This window comes from Leuciscus leuciscus, assembly GCF_965113295.1.
Source record: "Leuciscus leuciscus genome assembly, chromosome: 2".
Taxonomy (NCBI): domain Eukaryota; kingdom Metazoa; phylum Chordata; class Actinopteri; order Cypriniformes; family Leuciscidae; genus Leuciscus; species Leuciscus leuciscus.
Genome location: NC_138726.1, coordinates 16948717 through 16966392, shown reverse-complemented (window position 1 = coordinate 16966392; position 17676 = coordinate 16948717). Strand labels below are relative to the sequence as shown.

At 38.2% G+C, this 17676-nt stretch overlaps 1 protein-coding gene and 1 long non-coding RNA gene across 7 annotated transcripts in view; one reads left to right on the top strand and one right to left on the bottom strand.

Annotated features, from left to right (window-relative positions):
• LOC309484770 (receptor-type tyrosine-protein phosphatase delta) overlaps positions 1-17676 on the top strand; it is a 666889-nt gene that overhangs the window by 494706 nt on the left and 154507 nt on the right. For all 6 annotated transcript variants that reach the window (XM_082151147.1, XM_082151149.1, XM_082151148.1 and 3 more), the window contains one exon: positions 16671-16823. In XM_082151147.1, coding sequence (XP_082007273.1) covers positions 16733-16823 — 91 coding nt within the window. In that variant the 5' untranslated portion in view covers positions 16671-16732. The remainder of the gene's footprint in view (positions 1-16670; positions 16824-17676) is intronic.
• LOC309492695 lies at positions 5701-8015 on the bottom strand. Its single transcript, XR_014203662.1, has 2 exons — positions 7501-8015; positions 5701-6193 (listed from the first exon to the last, which is right to left on the bottom strand). It is a non-coding gene; the product is annotated as an uncharacterized lncRNA (long non-coding RNA).

The following is a 17676-nucleotide window of genomic DNA, read 5'->3' as shown; positions in this document are numbered from 1 at the left end:
TCTTCTTCTTCTTCTTCTTCTTTCCGTTTCATGGCCGTTCACTCCTTAGGAGTATTACCACCACCTACTGTATACCTTGCGCACATGATCGTCGTGCTCTGATAGGCGCTCAACTGTTTTTCCTATCCTGGGTAGCCCGGATGTTACCATGTGAATATTTAACTTGAATTTTTTTATCTGAATTTGAGCAGTCGAATTAGACTGATGTTTTCATTGAAAAATATTAACTTGAAATTTGAGATCTGAATTTGAGCAATCAAATTTGATCAACTTGAATCTATTTTATCTGAAATTCTGTAAGTTGATTTATTTATTTTTTATCTGAATTTGTGAGCATTGAAAAATATTCATCGAAATTCAGGTTTTGAGAGGTAAATTCGAAACAAATAAATTCAGATACATGGTTTCCAAAGTAAAATAATTTCAAAGGGGTGAATTCAGAGCAAATAAATTCAGATAAATGTTTTTCAAAATAAAATATTTCAAAACTAAGTATTCAGTGGCTGTTGAATTTCAAATACTTATGTCTCTTATTTGCTTCCATACTTTCACATCTGTAGTTCCGTTCATTCTGGACCAAGGGAGAAAAATTATACTTTGTAGCATTTTTCAGGCGTTTTGGTTCCTTTTCACGCCACACTGATTGCTCTGGTCCGAATCAGTTGATGAAACGAACCAAAATGCAGTCACGTGACAACATCCACATCACTCGTTGGCCAGATGGGTCTTGAATATATTTCTGCACTTCGATTGTCAGAATTAACGTGCGGGAAAAATCCAACAGAACTTCCGGAAGTAAACAAAGAAGAGGAAAATCCGGCAGACAACACGCCGCTTTTTACTATGGAGAGCCGACTGCGTGGGCTGATTGTATCCCCTAGTCATAGTTTATTATATAGTTGTCTACACCAGTTTAGGCAAACAATAACATTTGAGAATGAAGCGAGGATGCGGCTTGAAAATAATATTTTATGCAATACACGCGGCGAGTCACTTCAGGAGGAGGCGTGCATATGTTGCTAAACAGTGACATAAAGCACAACGCTCTCTGACTACGGCAGCTGGTTTAGTCCAAAAATGCGCAGTTCTTTGGCAGTTGGGTCTGTTCGAGGTTGGATCACGTTCTCACCACAAACGAAGGTTCGCTCCTGAGTTCGTTTGAAAGCGTAGCCTACCGCTTGTTTGGTCCGCTTTTGGTGCGCGCACCCGAGTGCGATTGCTGCATTCACACCTGCCCAAACGAACCGCACCAAGGGGGAAAACGAACTCTAGTGCGATTCAACAGAACTAAATGAAGCAGGTGTGAAAGAACACTTAGATTTTCTAGTTGTTGGAAATACTGGTTAACCTATGGTTTTCTTCTTCATATTTTGTGACTTTTTCTCATTTATCATGACGAACATGCAAAGTTTCAACATGCTGATGTGTTTTGACATAACCTATACAAACAAAATTACTATCTAGGCTACGTTCCTGATGTTCACGGGTTAATTTGACCCAAACATTTTAACGCTCTAATGCAACTGTAGGCTACTGACCCAAAATAATAAAATTGCTTGGTTATATATATATATATATATATATATATATATATATATATTTTTTTTTTTTACAACCTTATGAAGCTAAAATTAGCTTTTCCACTTATTTTAATACAGAAAAATATTTTGTCAGCCACAGATGGTAAAAATGAGCCATCATTTATTTTTTCAATCTACCTGAAATAATATTAAACCTTTGTTTGTTGGTATTTTGTGACTTTTTTTCATTTATCATCATGATCATGCATGCAAAGTTTCAACATGCTGATGTGTGTTGACATATACAAACAAAATTACTATTACATTTGTGATGTTCCCGCTCGGGTCAATTTGTCCCTCAGCTATTCAAAAGCAACTGTAAGGACACATGTGTTTGTATGACAGGGCACTTCAACTCCAGTTCTAAAGTGCAAGTGTCTAAAAGTGATGACAGGGGTAGGCGAAGGGGTATAAAATAGAATTGGGATTGGGCCTAACCCTATCCAAACACACTTGAAAAAGCTAAATCACGTTGTTCAGAATTTACTGCAAATTACACATGAAAATCTTTGTCAGACAAATAAGCTCTCATTTCTATATTCAAGATATCTGAAATACCTAGCTTTTAACCTTTTATGATTTTCAAAGGCAGCTTTACAAAGCTTACAATAAATAATAATAAAAAAAAAAACATTTATTTGATGTATGTTTTTGTTATGTTTTGTTTCTCACTCCCATGTGAGTGAATAATGAGCTTTCCCACAATTTTGCTTAGTGTGGCACAAGACTTTGGCATAGACAGCAGGAAAAATGAGCTCCCAAAGATTGACATTTAAATAAGTAATTACACAGGTTTTTGATGATAGGCCTACTGATACAGATGAAGATGTTTCCGAGTTAGAGGATGCTTCAGAGATTGAGGAAAATGTTGTTGAAGATACAGAAAATGAATGAAACTAGGAAACTATAGGGAACTATGTCTATAGGAAACTAAAGGGAAGGAAAAATAAACATTATTTTCATTATACAGCTACATTTAATTGTTCAGTTATGATGTTATAAGCATAAAACTGATCACACTGTTATTTCACCGTTTTGTTGTTGTTTTCAAAGACAAACTCACTTATATTAAACAAATAAATATTTTTTACTAACAAAATCTTGCGCTTTTTCCTCCGCTATCGTCCTGTCAATCATCTCGCTGTCTCACTTTCGCGGCTATGATTAGCTACAGTTACAGATAATCTTTCTGATATTGTGAAAAATATATAATTACAGTTACAATACAAGTCAACTCCTATTTTCACTGTAGAAACATTTTAATGTAAAGCGATTTCAGACACCCCTATTGTGGACCGTACCATTTTTAACCACCGTGGCTAGAAGCAACGGAGATAGAGAACGACTTCAACTTCTCAAGCAAGTGTCAACGTTGAATAAACGCTACCCACCACCATCAGCAGTTTTGCATTAGGCCTACAGTATTTGCAATAACCACCCCTTGTCCAAAACTGAGCGTAATTGTCTAAAAGAAGAGTTATGACTGCTGCGTATGCTACACTTGACTGAACATTGTGCTTCACCCGCTGCGCTGTCTAGCGCAGCACCAGACAGATTTAACGCCGCACAGCTAATAAAACCGTCTGGGTGCAGATTAATATTTCATATTTCTGATATATAAATATTTCTCTGAAACGCGTTAATTTGCACATAAGTAAGCCTAGGACCTGCCCTGAACAGTTTAATATGCGGTACGCAGAGCCATAGGACTATTATTTTGTTGAGTAAAACTGGGGAACTACCGCCAGCTCAGCTCAGACAGGGGCGCCTCATGACCGTCCACATGTGCAAAACGAATTTTGAAGTCATTTATTCGTTTTTTGCCTGTGAACTAAAAAACGAAAAATCAAGCCGAAATCTCGTTTTTTCGTTTTTTGGAAAAAACGAAAAAACGAATAAAGGCGCCGTTTCTCGTTTCTGCTTATTTCATTTCAAATAGGAAATTAAATGGACGGAAGATACCCTGATTGCCTACTCATTAAAATAATTATGCTGCCATCTTTCTGAAGTCAATTTAACCCCCTGTAATTTGCCTACAAATCACAGGTGAAAATGGTCATTTTGACGCCCACCTACAAAATAGTGGTTTACTCAGTAAATATACATCCATTTCATATTTTGTCTTTCTTCTTCATTTATGTATTTCTTTCACCAGACAAAAATGATCAAAATCTAAATTTTGGTTAGTCTCGACCTCTGGATGACTTGACACGGAATGACCCTGTTACATAACATTACTTACAATTTTAATAATGAAAAGTAAATGAATGAATAAATAAACAAAATTAAATGCATTCAAAATAGGGCTGCACGATTTGGGGAAAATGTCATATTGCGAGTATTGAGGTCAAGATTGTGATTGAGATATAATAAACAAATGGTTTCATGAGTCAGCTTGCTTGGTTCTCAAGGAAAATGCACACACAGATTAGTGATAATGCTGAAATGTGTACTTCTCAACTCAAACTAGCAACAACAACTAAATGCAAAGTGTTTTCAAAATGTAAATTATATTTTTTTAAAAATTAAATAATGACATCTTTGCAATACTGCAAACTTGTTAATGTCTCAATAGTACAATAGTATAAAATAAATAGAACAATAAATAAGAACATTTGTATGCTCATGAAAATAAGATATTTTGAACATTCTGTCCAGACAAGCAGGGACATTTAAGCAGGATGTAACATATATGCTTTGTATAAACTCAGTCTGTGGATCATTTTTGGTGTAAGTGTATTGTGATTTGTCAAAACATTTGGTTACTAAACAGAATTTTGTTGAGTTTAGTGACAACATGTTACAATGTTTACATTGTACAATGATTTGTTGGCTACTGTTTTTATTATTGCTTGACACAAATGTCACGATTTGAATTCAAATCTTGTGATTTTATTCTGATCTTGATTCAATATCAATTAATTTGGATAAATATTAGGTAGCCTTACAGTAGATAAATGTTATTTTTTTCTCAAGAAAAAAAAATATATATATCTCACCTAATGCTGTAAACATACAGAGACCCTGTCAGCTGGTATTATTATTAAAGGTTAAAAATGGCAATTCAAATTAAATATAATGTGCTTTTTTACTAGGATATAATAACAACGTTACAATATTAAATATTTAAAATATAATAACATTTAATATAGTGCACATATTAACGTATAGTGTCATATTGTTCTCCAGCTGTTTTATTGACTTCTTTCCACGGTTGAAAAAAACATTGATTGATCGATATTATGTATGAAGCATAAACATTTCGGTAAGTTATACTGTATCTTTCAAAACACCTATTGTTCATTCGTGTTTATTTACTATTAACTAGTAAAGAGAGATGTTTGGTTCACGACCACGATCTGACTGTCACGTCACATTTACAATCCCCTAAATTGCTATTGTTTGAATTTCGTAATAAAATTGACAGGATCTGAGATCTGAGAATTTGTTCCTACCAAAAGTAACCTGCTCTGTCTAGTGTGTCGGTGTCATTGTCCTCTTTGCTTCGCGGTTTTTCTGTGCGTGAGAAAATGGATGTGTGGCGTGAGAGCGTGTGAAAAGTGTCAATTGCGTGAGTCTCGCGCTGAATGAGTGAGAGTTGGCAGCCCTGCTCTCTCTGCTCAGTGTCAGTTATCTTATACCAAAATATCGCCATATAACAGAGGTAGAATTTTTGTCTGGCCACCAGTTCAGTGTCCGTCTGCTCGGCATCATCTTCACCTGTTTTCCGCACAAGTGCACCGGAAAAAGTCACAACGCAACCATACACGCCACTGCCTAAACTGAAACTGATTGGTATTCTTTTTATTAGCGGTGTAGAAAATGGGAAAACAGCTCTCAGAGAGAATGGTTTGTCATGTCCACACATGCATTTATTTATTTCATAAAATCGCAGCATTTTGCGTCATATAATGGCATAGGCTTGACATCGCGATTGCGATATGATTAATCGTGCAGCACTAATTTAAAAAAATAAAAATAATAATTTCCCCAGAAAGTTAAAATAAATTATACAAAAGTCCCTGACAGCACTTCAGAGAATACACTCCATAACAATACATTATCTGCATGTTTCAAACATTAATAGGCTAAATATATCAAAAAAAATTAAAAAAAAATTGTGTATTTATGATCAAATTAAAGCCTTGGTGAGTAGAAAAGACTATCAACTGACCGCACACTTTTCAGCAGGATAAATGTGAATCTTCTATTTGTTTTTGTTTTTTGACAAAGTCCTTTAAAATATCACTGTAATAGAAATGAAGATGCATATTATAGAAACTTTTAACTTTTTTCTTCATTTTTAAGAGTGTTTTGGGCTCTATTTCGAGCTCCCCTCACTCAGAGTCAGAACTTTGAGCTTTAATGTGATGGATATCAGAAGTGACAGGAGAGCTTGTCTCTGCCTCAGTCTGAAAATCAGAAAGGCCATGAATTTTTAAAGATTTTATCAATTGTACATCATGATCTATAGAGCTGTGTACTGATACAGATTCCCTGATTCAGTTTGATTCTAATTCCTATTCACAAGCTCCTTTTTGATTCAATCATGATTCATTATTTTATATTTTAGAGTTTCTCCCTCTGTTAATGTTGGAAATTATACAGTGAACCTTCTAGGGCTGTCCCCGACTATGGATTTTCATAGTCGAATCAGAATCGTCATGTCTTGCCTATAGTCGACTAATAGTCGAATCATGTGTATGGGGGTGGGGCTGGGGGCGGGGCTTTAACGTTTCAAAGCCGCGATGTACAGAAAATCACACAAAGATATAGAAGAAAATGTATAAAAACATTTTTGATCAATAAAACTAAGAAATAACATAAATAACTCCAGAAAGGCCACACTGCAGATTTGCATTTCACATGCAAATCAAATTAAATCGGCTAAATTACCTGTGCGAGCAGGCCAGCCTACAGCACAACATCGATGCACCGAAAAAATAAACAATTAATTTACTAAATTAAATTAGAACAGAATATAGGCTACCTTTCTAATAAATAAAAATACAAAACGAAATAAATCAGAATCAAGTCACAGGATGAGGAGCAAATGTGTGCAAAATGCCTAAAGTGCAGGGGAACATATATTCAAAACACAAGCCACAAATAGTTAGATTAGATAACCCTGACAGATTAATAAATACAATTAAAATAAAGAAATTATTAAAATAACGATAGTAGCCAGAATTTTCTACTTTGTCTTTTTAACTGCAGAAATAACAATAAATGCTAACTGGAGAGGCAGTCTTTTTAGCTAAAAATGTTCACAGCATCCAAAAATAAAATTAGAACCGGCTGAAAAGTTTTGAAATCACTTGTACCTGATCGAGAGAACAAATCCTGAAAGTCTTTCACTCTGTCTGTCCGTTGGAGTCTTTTCAAATTGTGCGCGCGGATAAAATACATTCCGTGAAACCCAGTCTATGCGTGAAACATGTTAACGTTGGCCGGCAGAAGTGCGATCATGGTTTCCCTGATGCTAAATCCAGCCTTGGAGAATATCCTTTCTGATGGTGTACATCCACACTTTAGGTTTTCTTATCCCAGACATTGTTAAAGATTTAAATCCTTGCCGCGAAGACGCTCCTCTGTCGGCCACGGATTGAAAGTGAAACTTAAATCTGTCACGGGGTGTTTGGATTTATTCACGCACGTTAAAAAATATTTATTAAAAGCTTCTTTCTTTGCACATTTTTATATAGGCCTACAGCATTATCATAATAGGCTGAATATAAACGTATTGACATAAAAGCTAGTTCTATGTGAAATCAGACATTGAGCGCCCTCATATAGCCAAAGTGGCATGATCCTCGTTTCATAACACCTCTGCGAAGATTCGACCGTGAGATCGGTAGTCGAATCAGGCTCCTCCTATCGAAGCATCGAATCTTCGACTATTCGGGGTCACCCCTAGAACCTTCTAACATAGTGCATTACAGAAATATTCATTTACATTCATTTTAATATTCACTTACAGGGAAGCCGCCTGCTTAATAACGGTAGACCCCAATCATATAAGACCCCAATCAGGGGGAAGTAGCTGCAACCTTGAGACATCAGCATATCACAAAAGGGAGCCTCCTACAAAAGCTTAAAGGAGGCTACTGCCCCTAGGTTAACATAAGGGAGGTAGCGAGTGCTTGAAAGCTGTGATAAGGACCTTGTTTAGAACCCTTAATGGGGAAGGTGCTACTCGTTCTAGCTGCCTCAAGGTGGACTTCCTGAAGCCTTCCTGGTAACACCCAAGGGAGCTTCCTACCTGTTGAACCCAACACTAGGGGGCAGAGGTTAGGCTATCACCTTATTGGTATTAAGGAGCTTCATACTTAAAAGGAACCCCATCAGGGGCAAGGATACTCCATTAAATACCCATGTCCTAATTAATGGAATCTAAGGGGTATATTGCAATGACTTGTGAACGGGCCGCCTGCTTATGGACACCAACTTTGGGGGAGGAAGCTACTACTTCAGGACCTAAGAGAGCTGCCTGCTTAAGGAACCTTAGTACATTGCAATGAAAAGTGAAGGGGCCGCCTGCTTAGGGACCCAACATCTGCGTTTGGTAGGCAGCCGCAACTTCACTAAACATAAGGGAGAACCTGCCATTAGGAGGAGGCAGCTTCAAACTTAATACATTGCAATGCTCATGAAGGAGCCTTCTGCTTAAGACGTGGACCATCAGGGTAAGGCAGCTTCACCTTATATCAAAAGAATACTTACAAAGGAACTGCCTATTTAATAAAACCCCATACAATGGGAGAGGCAGTTACTACTTCATAAGTGAGCCCACTTAAGTGGGCGGCAGCCTACTTAGGGAACCCCGAGCTGCAGAGGGCTGGTGCTTAACTCTAAACTCTCAAGTAAGAGCCTGAAAAGTTGTTCCTCAAGCCTGGGTGGAACAAATTACAGTGACCAGTGACCACATCACACAACACGCATTTAACCCCTTCCAGAGTTAAGGGTGCTAAGTTCAAGCACCAGATTATGTCACTCTCAAAGAATCACACAAGAACAGCCACGAATGCTTTGAGTGTCTTCAACTCCCTCGAGAGCCGAATGTGCTTGCAAACTGAATGTAAATGCAAACACCCTCAGGAGAGAACAGAAAAGACAAAGCTCCTAACCTGTCTTTGTTGATAGTTTTGCGAATGCATCCTACCCAGCACATCCAGCCTCGTCGAGTTAAAGGAATTCCACCCAAACACAATTCCCACATCTACGATACGAACGGAGCTTTCCATTCAGAAATCCTCACAAAATGCGCATACAGCTCCCTCAAAAACTAAACGTGCATACTCCTCACTCATGCACAATGCGCACCAGACGTACACGCTTCCTGAAACGCTTGGCATTGTTTCTTCATGATATTCACGTTCACACGTACGCAAACTAATGGATCCTGAAGACAAAGAAAGTTGATAACGTCTAATACAGGTGCCCTTTTATACTCCCACCGGTAGTCACGTCACAGACTGTCGTGGGCCAATGACATTGCCGTGGTTAAACACATGCTTCAGACACCGGTCACGCTGACGGTGTTCCCCATAGTGTCCTCTAGACTAGAGAATGCAGGGCGAGTTCCTTTTCGAAAGGGAACTGTTTTTACCTAGTCCTAATAATCTAAAAGTAGCTTTATTAAGTGTCATTAGTATTTAAGAATTTTTATTCGGAAACAATAATTGTGAATTTGTTTAACAACAAAGATGGCTGCCACTGGAAAATTGAGATGTGTAGATTCCACCATTGCGTCTGTTATAGAAGATATCGAAAGAGAACCACAATCAAGGCATTTGTCGAATGGAAAATATGAATGAAGAACATACGTCACTTACTCCGTTGCACTGATTGGTTGTAGGTCTATCCATGCAGAGGCATTTTCTTTCCTGGTTCGGCTGAAACACGCTCCTTAATCACAGCCCAATGGAGCAGTATCAGACTAATATTCTGACTTGAATCTAAGTATGAGGACGCCAGGCTAGTGTTTAGTATAAATGATTTATCTGTGCACTTCATTTATTTTATTTTATTAATTTGCCTTCATAATCTTTAATCAAAAACATTAACCTTCCCCCCCCCCCCTCGAAACGACTTCTCTTCTCTTCCTGTCATGTTGCTGTGGCGCGAGGGCAGGGCTATTGTGGTCTGTCACAATTCATATGAACTTTCAGTCTTGTGGACTTACAGTGGCTGCCGTGTACGCGTGCGTCCGTTAAGTCCATGAGACCATAGTGTGTCCCATTTGTCATTTTAGGTTTCAGAAGGGCGCTCGCGAACGCCCCCTTTGCGGTCGAAATGCGCCCTCGATGCATACTTTTGCCGAGCCCGCACTGAAGCGAGCTCCACAGCAGACTTCTTCCCGATAGTCAAAGCGGCGTTACGTCACGAAAGTGCAGACTTGTAGGAAGATCACGAGTGCTTAGGGTGCCATTTATGACAAGGCCTGTCTCAATTCTGCCTTTATTTTGTTTGCAACGCCCATCTCTCAAAGATCCAATCAAGTCCTCCAGGATGAAATCAAGCCCTGCCTACAGTTTTTCTCATTTCAGAAGCCCTTTACTCGGATATACGTCACAACTTAAAATACAATCGCAACTTCCGTTTCATGCTGACTTTAGGACCAATTTTAATGCACTGATCTAATATAATGTTACATATCAGGTGTTTTTCCCCAACAATTAGCCAAACATTCAAGACATAACAAATAATGTTTGCGTGAATACTCGCCAAGACAGATATTTTGAAATACTATGTGTAGGCTATATCAGGATCGCACGCTGTCTGAGAGTACTTTGGATGTGCCAGTCAGCGCGAGTATCGTTTTGTTTACATAAGCATGTCATTTCATTGGTTCAGATTCATGCCTTCGAGAATTCACTACGAATATTCACAACGTTGGAATGCTGCGGTTACCAAACTTGACAACAATACCAAACAACAATACCAAATTTGTGCTGAGGGGAAGCACCATTTGTCGAGAAGCCAGCAGAGAAAAACACATTTTTTCATGGATTATTAAAACAAAGGAAAGATTAAGGAAGGAGGTACTCTCTGAAACCAAAAAAATAAAGATAATTTTAAATGTTTAATTACTATTTGGAGCAGTGGGATCGCTAGATGAGGGCTTAATGAACACATTTTTGTGACAACCTCAAATTCAACCAAAATGTATATTTTTCACTTCTTTTGCCTGCAACTTGTAAGTAGCCTGTGTGCATTTCGTCTCATTTTTCCTGCACGAGTCATATTTTAAATGTACTAAATAGCGACTTTTTCGTTGCCAATGTTTTAATTCAGAGACATTTTTGTTTAGTTCCAATTTTCCATTTGTTTTGTTTGTTGACACGTTTTGTTCCAATCAGATTGCACCAAATTAGCATCATTTGATTTGTGTAATTCTAAGTTAACTGGAATATACGAGAGACTAGGTTTGATATTGACCTTTGAGTTACCAGTCCAGCTCTTTAACCACAGCAGCCATTATTCTCCTTTTCTCCTGCAGATAACAGGTTTAGCGCCGCTAACATTGTCAGCCTTACAACAGCGGTTATTCTTGCGCTAAAGTGCTGTTTCAAATCATCCGCAGAAACGCCTGCTGTTCTCTGTAATGTCATTTAGCCACGACTTTATCACACATAATTAGCATTTAGATAATAGCAAACACTTGGCATTTTAATTACGGATGGCCTTTGAGCGTAGCATGAGCACTATGAGCTTTACTTGAAACTCAACAGCAGTGTGGGAAGAAGTGTTTCCAGAGCAGAACGTGTCCGAAGGGACGGAGATACATTTGATGAAGCGCTCATGGCTAGAGACTGAGTAAAGGTCACGGTACATAGCGCCTGTGGCAACGGGATTACACAATATCATGACACGTCCAGTACGGCCAGTCATGTGCATGTGATTGCGTAGGTTTAAATTTATGATCCAGCGCTGAATGTTTTGGCATTGCGTCTTTGTTTTCATAAATGAAATTACTCCGATGTCACTTTTGAAATTTGAAATTAGTTTATGTTGTCTAACAAGTCCTACTTAAGTGGGTCAAAACACTCCAAAGTTCAACTAATTGCATTTAATATAGCCTAAACATTACATTCATTTTGCACTTAAATGTATTATTTCCTTTATTTGACTTTATATTTTAGGTGTAGGCTACATTTCTGTATTTTTATTTTTTATTTGTAAACTGTAGATTGAGTAATTGGCAGCATGTATTATTCTTTTTTTTTTTTGTAATAAGTACTCTTTTAAAAGTATGCTAATGTGTACTACTACTTCACAAATGTAGAGCTGTAAAATGAATATAAATAGTTCAGATCATTTGCTGAGAAATGTTGGAGCTCAAAATCTACAAATCACACACACACACACACACACACACACACACACACACACACACACACACACACACACACACACACACACACACACACACACACACACACACACACACTCTCTATTACAAGATGAGGCGGACTTTGGTGGCCATATGCTGACCTCTGGGTGCTGTTTTAGATGTTGTCTGGAGGTTTCACTGAGGAAGACACATTTTTGAGACAACCATGTTTCTAATGTCCTCCATGTGTTCAGCATTGCTGCTGAGCATGTCTTTATGGCACATTTCTGTTAAAGTGTGTCAGATTGTTTTGATAACACTGCATTGTCTTATCAGGTTTATTCTGGGTTTTTAGGGGTTATTACAGATGTTCAATGTCTTTATAAGTGTTTCATTCTGAATGCAGAAATGTTCAGAACATGCTACAGATTCAGGAGAGTCAGTTGAATCAGCTGACAGATGCAGCCCAAGGTGCTTAAAAGGATTATTCAGTTGTTTACTATGGGCAGTTCGCAGGAATATCTGATTTTGCTAAATGTACTAAATGCATAATCTATAATTAATATTTTTTAATTATAGATTAAAAAATATTGTTGGAAACATGTTGGAAACAGCATGTTGGAAACAACATGTTGGAAACAGAACTGTAATATTCATCCCAGTGTTGGTATTATCTTGGTAAAAAAAACACAGCAGCATGTTTTGATTGTTAAAGGCATTATTTGCGTGTATGTTAATAAGGAACAATAACACCATCCATGGCAGAAGAACGGCGTGAAGAACCCTGAAGTTCATTCTGTCTATCAGGAGATCCAGAGCCATTCACTAAAGACGTTCCCTCATGTGAATGAATTGATGTGATTTTCAATTGAGTCCGTCTCTCTCTCTCTCTCTCTCTCTCTCTCTCTCTCTGGATCAATGTCAGACAGATGAGTAACAAGAAGAGGGAAAAAAACACGGCCATTTTCTCGTTTATTTACAAATCGCCTGCCAACGTGGGCGACGTGCGGTATTACTTATCTGTCAGATTTCTAGAGAGAGTGTTTGCTCTGTGTGTGAGCGTGATGGAAATTCATATTCAACAAAGAATCGGCTCATCAGGAACAGATACAAAACACACATAATGGATGTGTCTGTCTCACTGTCTGTCTCACTCTCCCAACAAAAGCTTGGAATAAAAGTGCCACAATACACAAGACGGGAGCAGCTGATATCTGAACTATTAATTAATCACACAAATATTACACAGACTGTCATCTTGCATTCATGAATGCTTGTGCTCAGAGTCGAAATGAGCTCATAAAGTAACAGCCAGAGCCAGTGATGGTATCGTGAACGGAAATAGCAAGCGTGGCAGTGCGTGTGACATTGGTCAGCAGGCGGCGAGTGCATGCCAACTCTGACTTCCGTGTGTGAGCACGTACGGTGGGAACAGAAGTCTGCGTCGTCTGTGTTTGTACCGTAGAGATGAAGAGGTTTTACTGCTGAATGGCAACTCTGTGTATAAATCATTTATATAAATGAGTGTGTTTTACTTTGGATTACATTTGCATTTACATCTCTTCAATGACAAAGTGATTATTACAAACAGTTAAGGACATCACCTAGTTGTTAAAGGTTGTTTGTAGCTTGTAAACTCACTCATTTGAATGGTGAGTTTGTGGTTAGCTTCACCAACAGTGTGTCTGCATGTGTGTGTTTAACATTGAGCTTTGCACTCTGATTTCCAAGGCAAAAGCTTGTTAAAGCAAATCACTAGTGATGCTCCGATCAGCATTTTTGGGGCCGATCACCGATTACCGATCACCAAAATCATGATCTGCCGATTGCCGATCACTGCCGATCACAGAATGGAAATATGCTAGAGTCAAGAAAATCTTGAAGAACCACCAATATTTATTTAATTGTTGTTAGAAAACAAGATAACATAAGGCTACTGTAGGCCACCTTTTCCAAATAAGGCACAGTATAATTTTTCAAAACAAAGAGGGGTCAGGCAGACTACAATGGATGTAGTTGAGGAACTAACTACATCAGATCCAAAAAATAAAATAATGACAATGACATTTGAGGTTATTAAAACAGTAAGTCCCGCCCCTCGACTGCCAAAAATAAAAGTGTTCGAGCGAGCAAAATCAGCAGGCGAGAGGAGATCAAGCGCGAGAGTGTGGGGAATGATCATGCGCGCGCGCGAGGGCAGAGATGTCATGCGCCCGCGCAGGGTTTGAATGAGCTCGCAAGTTCCCGTTTCCTCGCGCGTAGATCTGTTATCCTCTCGCGAATATCATTTACCGCGCGCGCCAGCATCAGTTGTGCGCTCGTTTATAATTGCCATTGAATTGCCGTCATAGGAGAACTCATTTTGCCAATGTTAAGCAAGCTCTGCTCTGCTGTTGTGTTGCCGCGCATGCGGAAAAGTTGCGCGAGTTATTTACGTCACGTGATCGGCTTTTTTGATCGGCGCTTTTGGGGGTTGCCGATCAAGCTATTTTTTGCCAATATCGGCCGATCATGATCGGCGTCCGATCAATCGGAGCATCACTACAAATCACTATAGGTGAATAGGGTAAAATTAGTAACTAATAGATACTTTCCCCAGTTGATTAATCACAAGTACATCAAGACAAATGTTTTGTTTTACAAGTTTTCTGAAATGCAAAACTAGCATTAGGCTATCTAATTAAATATGCACTTATTTGCTTACATTTTCAGAACATACAGTAAATATGAACACTGGATAAAGCCAGGTTAAAACATCTCGTTTCATTTTGTTAACATATTAGAGTTAAAGGTTTTTACAGAGGGGATTTTTGATATCTCTTTTTATCTCTCCATAAATAAGACTGTGTTCACACTTGGCATGTTTGGTTCGATTAAAACAAACCCTGGTGCGATGGCTCTGTTAGTGTGTTTCATTTGAACAAGTGTTATTGAACATGTCATCTGAACACTGGTGCGCATCAAACAAGCAGACCGAGAACGCTGAAAAGATGGGTCTCATTCCGCTTCCAAATGAACTCTGGTGCGGTTCGAATGTTATATGAAAGCAACACGGACCAAAGACATGTAAACGAACCAAAAACGGGAAGATGAGACCCTAAAAAGGACAGAATGCTCAAGCATACCTGTTTTTTCTTGCTCATAAAAGTTCGGTACAGGGATCAGAACCATATCTCCCTGCAGCAGATCTTTGTTTGTGTGTGTGACGGAGGGATCCTGCCACTGTTTTGACTACACATTTTATAAGCTCTTCATGAGTTCTCAGCTGGTCAAAATACCATCATATGCAGGGTACACACATACAATGAGCGCATTTAGCTCAGCACACAGCGTTGTTTTGGATGTTCGGTAAGTTCCGTCTCAAAATAGGCAATATGTCATATAAGCCGACCAATCAGGTTGTAGGCTAAACATATCCCTATGCCTTAAAGGAACACTCCACCGTTTTTTGAAATAGGGCTTATTCACCTTCTTTCCTACATTTAGATAGGTGGGCAAATGCATTTTTGTCTCAGTGCATGCATTGTTTTAGTTTGACAGGGTCGGCGCTAGCTTAGCTTAGCATAATGAATGGAATCCTTTGTTGCCAGCTAGCATGTCCTAAGTAAAAGTGATATAAAAAAATTAAAAAACCCACCTAATTACTTCTTGTGGCCTGCATATTCACAACAAGTACAAATAGCGATGCAGATTAACACTAGACGATTTCCTATGCAGATATTGACTTGGGACTATATTAGGGGGAAGCACAGGTGAAGCACTGCTTCTTGGGCGCAGAGATATCACGCCCAAGTAGCAGTGCTTCGCCTGTGCTTCCCCCTAATATAGTCCTTAATATATAAGTCAATATCTGCCTAGGAAATCGCCTAGTGTTAATCTGCATCACTATTTGTACTTGTTGTGAATACGCAGGCCACAAGCAGTAATTAGGTGGGTTTTAAAAATTTTTTATATCACTTTTACTCAGGACATGCTAGCTGGCAACAAAGGATTCCATTCATTGTGCTAAGCTAAGCTAGCGCCGACCCTGTCAAACTAAAACAATGCATGCACTGAGACAAAAATGCATTTGCCCACCTATCTAAATGTAGGAAAGAAAGTGAATAAGCCCTATTTCAAAAAACGGTGGAGTGTTCCTTTAAGGTTCGGTGTTAAAATGCCAATCTGAATGCTAAGAAGACTAGGACTATTTGGTTCAGACCAAACAAACCGAACTACAAGTGTGAACACACTCTAAGAAAATATTGTCAACCAACAGAAACACATATTTTTTTCGCCATGTTTTTAGGAATAATTTTATAGAAATCATGCTGAATGTTATATTGACAAACCCCTCTGTAAAAAAAAAAAAAAAAAAAAAAAAAAAAAAAAAATTATAATACAGATGGGAATAAAACTGTTAAGTTTGGTGTAAGTGCTACTGAATTGGAGATAAAACGAATTTTGAGAAAATAGCCTTAAAATAATTGTATTGCAATTGAAATCTACAGCAAACAGATAGTGTAATAGACACTGAATGTGTTTTGAATGTTTTTTTTCCCCACTAGTCTGAAAGAGGAGATGTTATGGAAGCAAATTAGAACTCAAGACAGACCAGTGCATGGAAATAAAAAAACAAAACAATGGTTTTGCTTGTAGTGTTTTGCCTTTAGTGTTTTGCCTTAAATTATAAAAATGTTTTCATTTGGTTTATTTCAGAGTCATGAAATAGAAAATATCTTTTGATTTATTCATTTGCGTTTCTCTGTCTGTAGGTTGTGAGAGCGTTGCAGGAGCGTTGTGAGCTGGCACACTCAAGCGGGTGAGTTGTAACATCATGCCTGTGCCAAGCGTCCTTGTAGCGTTACCCTCCGTCCGACACTGTCTCCTGCTGCTCACCGCCTCCGTCCTGCTCACCAACGGCGAGTGTAAGTCTCACCTTTAACTGCCTATTTATACTATAATCTTCTTTGCCCTCTTTCTCTTTACTGTTTGACTCAAACATCACAGAAGACTTAAAAGCGCCATAAAAGTTCAGACCACATAGAGTGAGATGTGTTGTGTGTTTGATAGTTTGAATCTAACACTGCTGGTTGTGACGTAGGACCCTTGGCCTCCTGAATGTGCCCTGATGTCTGGCAGTTGTCAAACTTAAGTCTTGATCATAAATCATAAATTCGATTACATGTAATATGATTTAATTGCTTATTTCATTTGACCAATTGGTGGTGCTATTACCAAATCTATGTTGTGTGGTCAATGTGTGGAGACAATGACACATACAAAGTTTGATGTCAATATGCCAAAGGATTGTAGAGTTAAAGCCTCAAAATCAGCTTGGTATCATGTCATCAAAGTTGTTGATGCGGAAAAAATAAATAAAAATAAATTGTTGATGCGTTATTCCAGAATGGTTTGGCCAAACACAAAGGTTTAAATAACTTTTTTGCTGAAATTGATCTGAGCTGATTTTGGTGAAAATCTGACCTTAGGGTCTAGGAGGAGTTAGAAAAAGTAGGTTTTCAAAGAAATTCTAAATGGTGGACAGCACGTTCGACTAAATATGGCATCATTGTTATCGCTGATTTCTGACTCAAGGAATCTATCAAGATCAGTTTCATTAAAATAGGCAAAATTAATCAAAAGCTATTAAGATCTTTTTTTTTTCATTATAAACTTTTTAAATAGGGCGTGGTCATGATGACCCATACCGAGTTTCGTAACAATATGTTAATGCATTCATAAAATATAGCATTTTATGACAGAATTGACGCCCAAAAT